Below are 10,472 nucleotides of genomic sequence, written 5' to 3'. Positions count from 1 at the left end.
CTCCCCCCTTCCTCCATGCTCCATGCCCACATGCTTCTTCTCCTTCCTTATCCGATAGTTTTCTTGTGCTCCCTCCATGCTTCCCATCTATCCAAAAGCCACCCCCCCTTCTCTTCTCCTCTCTCTCCCAACACCTCATATCCTGGTTGACGAGAGTGGTAGCCAGCAGCCTCCTCTCCACTGGCCTGATGCACTAGGGAAGAGGAGCGCTAGTGGGGTGTCCGGCCGCCCCAGCAGAGGTCTAGGCTCGAACACCTATGGTGAAGGAAAGGGACATGAAAGTACTTCTAGGCTCCGATAAGCAAATGGAAGAAACGTGCATCTTCTTCGCCAACCTGTAGATCACCATCGCGAATCGCCCTCATATCCTCTTCTGGCCGACACTATAGAACTGGACCTTTGGGCTTGATTCAAATCCAATTGCTGCCTTCGCTGCTGTCGGGGCCGCTACAGCTCTCCTTTTCGGCATCACTGATCGAAAGAAGGAAGGGGGAGAGAGGAGGAGACAAAGATGAAGGTTTTGGAGCGATGAAAAGGGGCTGAGATGAGGGGAGAGAGGAAGGGAGGGGGTGCGAGATGAGAATTGGCTCTCCCTGAGAAACAGTGTCTTGATTTGTCCACCTCTTTTCCTTTGCTTCCTCACAATGCCCCATTCAACCCTTGCCCTATTGTCTTCATATTTTTGTCTTTTAGCCGGTGGAATGGCCAAAACACTCTTTTCTCTTCAAACAGTTTTCTCTTATTGGGCTCTATAAACTATCAAAGCTGCTTTGACACATGCGAGAGAGTTAGCCGCTTATTGTTTATATGATTTCTTCAAAAAAAAATGCATTTCAAAAAATTGATATGTAGACACATTTTTTTTGGTAACAATATATAGACATATTTAAAGTAGCAACTCCATCCGTATCCTTTCTTCCCTCCTCCCTTCCTATAGGTTTCGATGATTTTTTTTTTTGGGTAACAATGCTATGATTACCCTGTCTTTAATAGCATTGCACTCCCTCACTTAACACATTCCCTTTTCCATAGAGGGCAAAGATGAACATTTTTTATGAATATATATATATATATATATATATATATATATATATATATATATATATTTTAATTTGGATGAACAATTCATATTTTCCAAATCTGGCCGAACCATCACCATGTATGCGATGTAGTGTCTCCATCTCCAAGTATGTTATTTCCCCACCATAGATCCACTTCCGTGTACCGGATTTTAAGATGGCAAAATCATGTGGGATGGAATACTTATGTTAAGTCGGTGCATCACAGATCCAGGATTTAAGTTAAGAGTTAAGAGTTAAATCAGAAATGAGCCACGCCTTAAGACTTGGCTTGCACCCCTGCGGCTTGCAAGTTCAAATAATTTTATAGGTTCAAATCAGATTGGCCGTAAGGATAGAGATTTAAAATTATCTAAATTTTAAATAGATCGGATCGGATAGGCTTAGACTAAAATTTAAAAAATCCAAACTCGGCCCCTAAAATAAAACGGGTCTAATTTTAGAACCCAACCAGCTCTGTGAATCTATTAAAATAGATCGAATCAAGTTTAATCGGATCGAATCACGGTTCAACCCGACCTATTTTCACTCCTATCCAGGTCCCACCAAAATCATTGTAAAATAGCCAACCATCCAAATTATTAGGCATGCAATGATAACAATGCAAGTAATATATAAGTTTAATATGATTTTTTTTGTCAAAAATTGAAGTGGGTTAAAATTGGCTGAGTTTTATCTCGATTTCTTGGGACTAGAGCACATCTATTTTACAAGGTATTTGGGATTCAGACTTTTTTTTTTATGTTGATAAACAGATATTTGCATGATTATTTTTTGTTCATTTATATTTTCTTAAAATTTATTTTGCTATATTATTTGCTATTTAAGATTTATCTATTTAAGTTTAGTGTCACCTCAAGTTGTTAACCAATAACTGATTTTGCTGTTAAGGTGTGCCCGTAGAAGTGGCATGAAAATTTCAAAAATGATGTGGAAAATAATAACAACAAGATGAAAATGATGTAGAACAAACAAAGTTAAATTGGAAATCAAAAGTCTTTGTCAGTTATCTTTCTCCTACATAAACTCCTCTCCTCCACTCTGCCTCTTCCTTTCCTCCAAATCCTTTGCCGTCTCCTTCTCCCTCGGCCCCACCCTTCTCTTTGACTCTATCTACACCCTCTTCTCTCTCTTCACGAAGACAGATATAGACATACATGCACCCACCCACCCGAACGCATAGAGAGAGAAGAAGATGGAGATGGTGTTGTCCTCTTTGGTCACCATCCTCTCTACCATGCGGCATCATTTTCTGGTGTTTCTCGATCACCATCTCTTAGAAATAAAACCATTGGTGATCGGAGATCCCATATATGTATTTTAAACTTCCATAACTAGTAAACAAGATATATGATAGATCCATTTGGTTTATTCCATATTATTTTTATCTCCTTGTTGTTATTTTCTAAGTCATTTTCAAAATTTTCATGTCATTTCGATGGGGCACCTCAACGGCATATTTGGACATCGGCTGGCAGTAGGCCAATATTGCAATACTTAATAAAGTACCTATATCCAATTACAGAACCCGAAACAATATGCTAAAATTAAAAAAAATATTTAAATACAGAAATTTTTGGGTAATTTAGTTTTTACTTTTTTATGGGACTACAATTGGTTAATAAAATGGAAACTGGTTAAATAATTATTTTTTTATCCATCTCAGTACTTCTCATGACATCAAATTCTCATAAGATTAATTTGGATCAAGTATTCTGGCTTTTTTCTTTTTCGGTGTATAAGTATTCTGGCTTCTCAGGCTGGAAGATCCCAAGCGGGTTGCCCATACCTGACGGGAACCGCGTTGCCATGTCCAGACTCCTGACCAAGTTCATTCGAGTCAGGCCCCTTGGTCTCCTTTTTTGTTCATAATCTTTTTCCTCCACATGTCCCTCACTCACCATCTCGCCCGCTTGATCTCCTCTCCCTGTCTCGTCTCACCGCCGCGCGCCGGCCGGTGAGCCCCGCCACACCGCCTTCTGGAACGGACCGCCTTTCTGTTCGCTGGATCACTGGTAATACTTTGTTGCCTTGGCTATTCCCTCTTCTGCGCTGCTCTTCTTGTTCTCGATCCCAATATAATGTAAAGTCAAATCCGTAACCCCAGTCCTCTAAACCCTAGCAGCTGGAAATTAGCCGCTGTGCGATTCCTATGTTAGTCGCTTGGGGTTTTATCATGAGCCTTCTTCATTTAGTCGTCTACATAGTGGGATTTATCCCTAAATAAGGTTTCTGTTTTCTGTTCAAATTTTTTCGTTTTAGCGATTGCTTCATTTTAATCAAGCTTCTTATATTTGATGTTGTTTTATTCTTGATATTGCTTTTCAGAAGTAAATTTCACCATGAGCTTTTCTTTTCTTTTCTTTTTTTAAATCAGATAGCATGGCTGCTAGAGTGAGTTCTTAATCAGCAACTTTGCTTATTTTTGAAAAGGAACTTATGGTGACTTGCAAAACATCTTTTTGTTAGGGTTTTGTTTTTGAACAAAAAATGCCCTTTTGATTGGCGTTATAAATTCTTGATCTTTTCTTGTGTAAGTATCTGCCCTATGATCAGATAAGAATTATGAATAACACTGCATGATATTGTTGGTTGCTGTGGCTGGAGCAGAAAAAAAAGAAGCTTCAGATAAGTTCAGAATCAAGGCTTAAAGTAACTTAGAGTGCTAATTATTCTCTCAATAGCTTCTGCATAATTATGATGGCCATTGGAATGCTCTTCCTTTGCTCTCTCATGCTTGTGGTTGTTATCCCTCGTCTCCCATTTTGTTTGGCTCTCTAAAATGAAAATCTCCTCTTTATTTTTAACAGGGGCTTACCTTGTACAAGGTATATGAAATACAATTTATTCCCTTGCCCATATGCATCTTTAGTTTTACCTGTAAGATTAAATTTCGTGTGGGTGTTATTCTTTGATATGTTATATGCTGGAAATATGGTCCCATGAATTTTGTTGGTAATAAAAGGTGATCTTTTTTATACTGTTATTATACAGGTGAGATATTAATATAATGGAATTGAATATCAATTGTCTTCATGCTTTTTTCGTACTTCTATGATTTACTTTCTGACGTAAATCTTACTTTCTTTTTTCCAATTACTATGTTTCTAAAAACAGGTCTGCAATTTATAGAATGAGTCAATACGATTGTTCAGATATTATTAGCTTTTGAATGCCATATACGCCCCATACTGTTGGCTAGCCATTCACATTGATGGATCGGCAAACTCATGAATATTCAGCAGCAATGGCCTTTGCTCAGCAACAACAACAGCAGTTTGGTTTCCACCCACAACCTCAACAATTCCCTCACCAAGTACATGCACCGCCTTTCCTGCCTCCTCATCCCTCACTTCAACAAATTCCTCCCTACCATTGCCATGTGCCTCCGCAGCAGCCGCTATATCCTCACCATCACCATTCTCTTCTTCATCTTCAACAACAGCAACAACCACCTCCGGCCTTTGTACCTCATCCATCCCCTCATCTCATGCCCCCGTCCCCTCACATGCCCCCATTTGATTCAGCCCCTCCCCCAGTTGCACCTCCTTCTGATCCTGAGCTCCAAAAACGAATTGATAAATTAGTGGAATATGCTGCCAAGAATGGCCCTGAATTTGAAGCAATGATCCGTGAGAAGCAGCATGATAACCCTGGTTACAGTTTCCTCTTTGGTGGTGAGGGTCACAATTACTATAGATACAAACAATGGCTATCCACACGGCTGCCTGGTTCAGCCTTCAGTCCTCCCTTTCCTTCCTCATCTATGCCTATGATGCCTTCATCTCATAATCCCATGTTGAATCCATCTCCCCTAAACCCTCCTCCCATGGGAGCTGGTGGTACTCCAGGTTCTGTGATAGGAACACCTCAATTGCACCAGCCTTATCCACCCTATTATGATCAGCATCAACCATCACTACACTCCCAACCTTTCATGGGCCAAGCTCGAGCTGATTATGAGCCCTTAACAAGATCATTCAAGGGCCTATTAGGACCACTTGCATCTGATGTTGCAGCTGAGCTTAACAGTGTGCTGAGTAATATTACTGGTACCAAGGAATCAATCAAGGGAGCGAAGATGTGGTTTATGCAGAGATCACCATTTGCACCAGCTCTGGCTGATGCCCTTAGAGATAGAATTTTTGCTCTGGATGATTCAGAGAGGCAGCTGCACATCATTTTCCTGGCCAATGATATTCTTTTTGACAGGTCCTTTTCTCTCTTTTTCCTTTTCTTTGTGCTGTTATTGTGTAGCTGGATATGTGTAAAGTAGAATTTTATGTTTCTTGACATGTAGGTCTTCTTGGATTTCCATTTGCTATTAGCTTTAATTCTTACAGATTAACATTATATTGTCCAAAATTATGATATTTGACATTTGCTTTAATTTGCTGTTACCTGCATCTAGCCAGCAATCGACTGAACCCATAGTGCTTGCATAGGCTTGCATAAGAGTTGCCACATATATGGCCGCATAATGCTAAGCAAGGCCAAATATATACCTGCATGGTGCTAAGTGGGCTGCCTATTTGGCCCATTTACAGCTTAGCTGCTTACCCATAGGGAATCTAGTGCAGTTAGAAGATAGGCATCTATATATGTGGCCACATATGCTGCTTCTTAAGGTGGTGGATGAACTATTATTTGTTGCAGATTTTCTTTAATTAATCTCATTCAGAATTCAAAGTAGATGACTTGTTCTTGGCTCCAAATCTTTTATGTTAGGTCTGTAGGGTTCTCAACTAATTTTCTAGGTTCAATAGGTATTCCTTTTCTCTTTTGAGATACTCTAGGGATGCTATTACCAGGGTTTGAACCAAGGTTAGCGAACTAGTACCGGGACCTATATCGGTCAGCTACTGGTTCAGTAGTGAGTGAATTGGGCGGTTTATACCGGTTTGGTAGACTATAAATTCAAGCTTTTTGGAAAGAAAGTGTGTGTGTGTGTGTGTGGGGGGGGGGGGGGGGTGCTGAACTGGTGAGAACTGCTTTTGTTCCACTCCGAACCTCCTGGTTTAGAGCAGTTCACAGCATTCTTCGAAAATACTGGCCAGATTGTGCCGGTTTCGCACCGGTTTGGTTCGGTACGAACCCTCAAGGACAGGTAGTGACCCTGTCCTAGAAGACATCACTTATTACAGTTGGCTACTAGATCCATTTGCATGCATGGGAATCAGCCTGAGAACATATAAAAATGTTTAAGAATTTTTTGCAGAGGTGTAGAAGTGAAGAAATAGAGGCGCTATATATGGTGTTTCATAATGTTAACTATGGTAGGTACTTTCTGGTGCTTCTCCTAGACTGATTTGCAATGGCTGTTGCAATTTGCTGGATAGTCTATATGCGTACTGGTATGGTTATCCCCAGTGCTGTTTCTACTAAATTTCTACTTATAATTAGTGATTAGCACAGCCTTATTGTTCATAGAACAATTTTGAGCTAGCTAACAGCAATTGTAGACTCTGCATGATGTAATTGGCTACTTCTTGCAACATGTTCACATAGTTATCTGCGGGGATAACCACAGTTTTCTCCAATCAGCCTTATTGGCCACTTATTGTTCAAATTCCAATATTAGCAATTCTTACATGCATAGTTTTCTGTCCATCTTATGTTTTGACTCTTGATAATTGAAATAATATTACTCTGGAGTTTTGCACAATGGGGATTTATTAATTTTTTACTGTTCATTTCCTCCCTTGCACGGAGAGTTTTCAATTTATAATGTGCTTCTCAGTTTAACGTGCCCGAACTGTCTTACCTCCCGATTAACTGCATCAAAGGTGTCCTTTTCATTTTGTTTGCCTCCCAATGCCAATTTTATTCTTGCCTGAAGTTGTTTTGACATCAGCCATATTGTTCAAGCTTGAAGCGGCGGGTGAATCCTCAAGATCTTGATAATGAGGCTCTGGCATTTAAACCTGTCCTGGGATCTATGCTTGCAAGGATTTACAATAATCCGCATGACAGAGATTCTAACCAGTCACGCTTGGAGAAAATTCTACAATTCTGGGCTTCAAAGGAAGTTTATGACCAGGAAACTATTTCTAGCCTTGAAAATGAGATGACAGGAGGAGCACCTTTGCGTTCAACAACACAGAGAGAAGCTTCAGATCCCTCAGGTCCCACTCTCTCTCTCTCTCTCTCTCTCTCTCTTTCTGACTTGCACAGACAGAACACACCCCTGTGCATGCTCAACATGTTTCTGCATGCAAAACATCTGTGAGCTTTTCAGAAAATTTTAAGTTTCTTTGACTTAATCAACCCTGGAATGAAACAAAGCTTGAGCATTCTTGTGGGTTCCCGGAACTTTCATTTATGACCATTTTCGTGAGGCTCTTCACTTGTTAATTTGCTAACTTTTTGATGGACGACCTCCGGAATTGATTCCCCATCAAGTTCCTCCATTAGCAATAATTACTTAGAAGACTATGGTCTTTCAACCTCAAATTTTTCATGCAAAATCATGTTTTTGCAGCATGTATAGGCGAGGCATATGAGGGGAAGTACACAATTAAAGGGAGGTGGCTTGTGTGAGGTTTTCATATACCAAGCAAAATCAAAATAGACCTGATGACAAGCAAAGTGCAAAAGCATTTTATTTTTTCAAGTTCCATATATCATTTGTGGTGTATATGTAGCTTCGAGCTTCAACACCCTGCTGCATTTGTTAGTTCTGTCGAATGACCTTCGTGGACCTGGAGTACTCTCCTTTGCCTCAGATTCTAAGGCATGACTTGGACTCTCACCGAAGTTCAGAAAAGCTATTAGTTAAAACAGTTGCAGGCTTCCCTACTCTTTGCTTGAACTTTTTGTTTATGAATGAGTTGATGTACCCTTTTATACAGGTATTTTAACTTATATCAAGGGCATAATTTGTGCCAAGTGGTAAACCTGGTTATCATCATCATCTGGGAATATGCATTCTCTAGCTCAGATTCTATCCCCAGCACAAGCGCTGAAGAGAGAGGTGCCAGCCAGAAGACCAAAAGTCCTATTGGCATGTGCCAAGGGGTAATCATCCAGTGGTCATACAAATCTTGACTTCTTTTTGATGATCTTACGTATAACATGCAAAATAATTATAATGGTTTATAGAGGATTTTAATTTTTAGCCAATCATGACACTGTCTCATAGCCTTGCACACTTTATCATACTTATGTGTCCTGTAGACCTGTGAAATGTTTTGAGCCCTGTAGACCTGCTGAAGCACAAATATCTGTAATGTTTGCTCTTGATTTTTTCTTGTAGTAAGTGTATTTAAGTTGACTCCGAGGAGTTTTATGGTGCTTAACATTTTATTTTATCATAATGCTACAGGATTACAACATACACCTCAACAATGGCATCTGGATAAGCAGAAATCTTCACCAGGTTCCCTAGATCAACTGGAGATGGAGAAACAACTGCCTTCTGCATTAGCCCTCCCACCATCCCAATTTATACCACCTCTGACTCAGCCGTGCCTAACAAACCAGTTACCGGCTGGCATTTACACACATGCTGCTCCGAATTCCTTTTCAGGGTCTGTACCAATCCAAGCAAATGCCCTTATGGTTGTCCAACCACCAATGCCTCACTTGCGACCCAATTCTGCAGCCACCATAACTGACCAAACCCCTCCACCATATCCACTTTTTCCTCCTGGACTCATTCCTGGCATGGTTAGAAAGATGCAGATTGGCAGTGGCGTTCCGTACTCTCCCATGAGCCCGCTAGACATACCCACTGTGATTCCGCTATCCACTGTGCCCCAGCCAGAGATTCTTGACAGAGTCTCAAAATTCTTCAAGGAAATTGGCGAGGTAAACCCATCAGAAGGACCAGTGCGACCATCTGTGTCAAATGATGAAGATGATGAATATGAATGTGAGCCTCCTGTTCGCAAGGGAGGGGCTTGCATTCCTCCACCTCCTAACTTGCAGGTGGACCCAGAGACTGGAAATGCAGATGGGAGTGTGGATCACAAACCAGGATCAAGCAGCTCAGGCCGGTTGGGACTTGGGGCTTCTGCAAATCCTAATGAAGTGAGCCAATATGATGATGTCTATACTTCATATCGCAAGCAGAGGAGTACCAGTTATCATTCTTCTTTGAGTGCAAGAGATGCAGCCAGGTGATGTGAAGAGCATGTACTCTTTGTAGATTTTTATTTTCCCATTTTCCTAATCTGAGAAGTCAAGGTTCTGTAATGCAAACCTGAATGTTGCCGGATGCTCGGTTAACTTCTGTTCTGGAACTTTGCTTCTTGAAAATGGGACTTCTTACTTCTCATGTGGAACTCTTATGGTCGATGACCAGGTTGTATTAGTATTAGCATTTCCCAATAGTGAGCCTGAAATCAAGAGCCTTAGTTCCTCTAGTTGGCTGTGCATTGCTTAAACTTCCAATTTTTGAAGGATTGAGGTTTGCAGTAATATAACAACCATCGGTTCCAGAGTTTCATTCAGTTTCGGCCATATCTGGAGGTCTCCAATAAAATGGTAGTCTAAAATCTAGCATCAGCATAGTCTGAATCGGAATTTCATATATAAAGTAGATTAACTTTCCCTAGAGATACTCCTAAAGTAGCTTACAGATTTCTTTCATTCAATTCGAACCGAGGATAAAGGTTCAACTCTGTAAACCAATAAGGGGGAAGAAACAGTGAAGTATGAGGGACTTGAAGAAGCTGATGTCTCTCTCCTTGCCTGCACTCGTGGGACCCGAGAATCCACCTAACATAGTCATTTCCAATCTTATTGGGTTGTAAAACCTATGAGCTCCACCGGCAACTGGGATTTCTCCTGCCTCCTTTCAGACCTTTCCATTCACGTGGGGAAATGTCACATGAATGAGTTTGTCGGGTTTCAGGCTGCCACAATTACCAGACTTGCTCCTTTTGATCTTTTCGCAAGGCCACATAAACGTGCCCTTACAGTCCCTGCTTAGCCAATCCTTAGCGTGTTCCCACCTAGATTGGATTTTATAATAACAGGAGCAAACTTATCATGACGGCTTAACTCGATCCGATTCAAAAGACTAGATTGGATTTTATAGTAAACTTATTATTAAGATTAGCCGAATTGGTATCGAGACTTGTGCCGATCGACTACCAATTTGGTACAGTATTGGTTTGGTATAGAGATTGAACTGGTTTAAATTGGTCCGAACTGCTCCAGCACGATACTGATTTGGTATGAGTCTGAACTAGTTTAAACCAATGCGAACCGCTCCATACTAGTTCAGCTCGAACTACCTAGTTCCTCTCCGAACCGCAGTTAACGGTATTTTCTAAAAATACTGGTTCTGCGCCGGTTCACTTCAGTACAGAATGCACCGGCTGGTTCGGCTTGGTTCGGCGGACCATATTTATTATCATGATAGTTGACTTCATGCGATGCAAAAGA

The 10,472-nt window shown here is 40.8% G+C and overlaps 1 protein-coding gene across 1 annotated transcript; it reads left to right on the top strand.

The window, feature by feature from the left end:
- The first annotated feature begins 2,791 nt into the window (after positions 1-2,791).
- LOC103715488 (SUPPRESSOR-OF-WHITE-APRICOT/SURP RNA-binding domain containing protein 1-like) lies at positions 2,792-9,445 on the top strand. The gene is made up of 4 exons (XM_008803125.6): positions 2,792-3,094; positions 4,197-5,291; positions 6,948-7,204; positions 8,404-9,445. Exons 2-4 carry the CDS (start codon positions 4,294-4,296, stop codon positions 9,201-9,203), a joined length of 2,055 nt encoding a protein of 684 aa, XP_008801347.3. The 5' UTR covers positions 2,792-3,094; positions 4,197-4,293; the 3' UTR covers positions 9,204-9,445.
- Positions 9,446-10,472: the final 1,027 nt, after the last annotated feature.

The sequence above is a fragment of the Phoenix dactylifera genome, chromosome 8 (assembly GCF_051530095.1).
Source record: "Phoenix dactylifera cultivar Ajwa chromosome 8, Ajwa_hap1_PhDact_Kaust_v1.1, whole genome shotgun sequence".
Classification (NCBI taxonomy): domain Eukaryota; kingdom Viridiplantae; phylum Streptophyta; class Magnoliopsida; order Arecales; family Arecaceae; genus Phoenix; species Phoenix dactylifera.
This window is presented reverse-complemented; position numbering and strand designations above follow the sequence as displayed.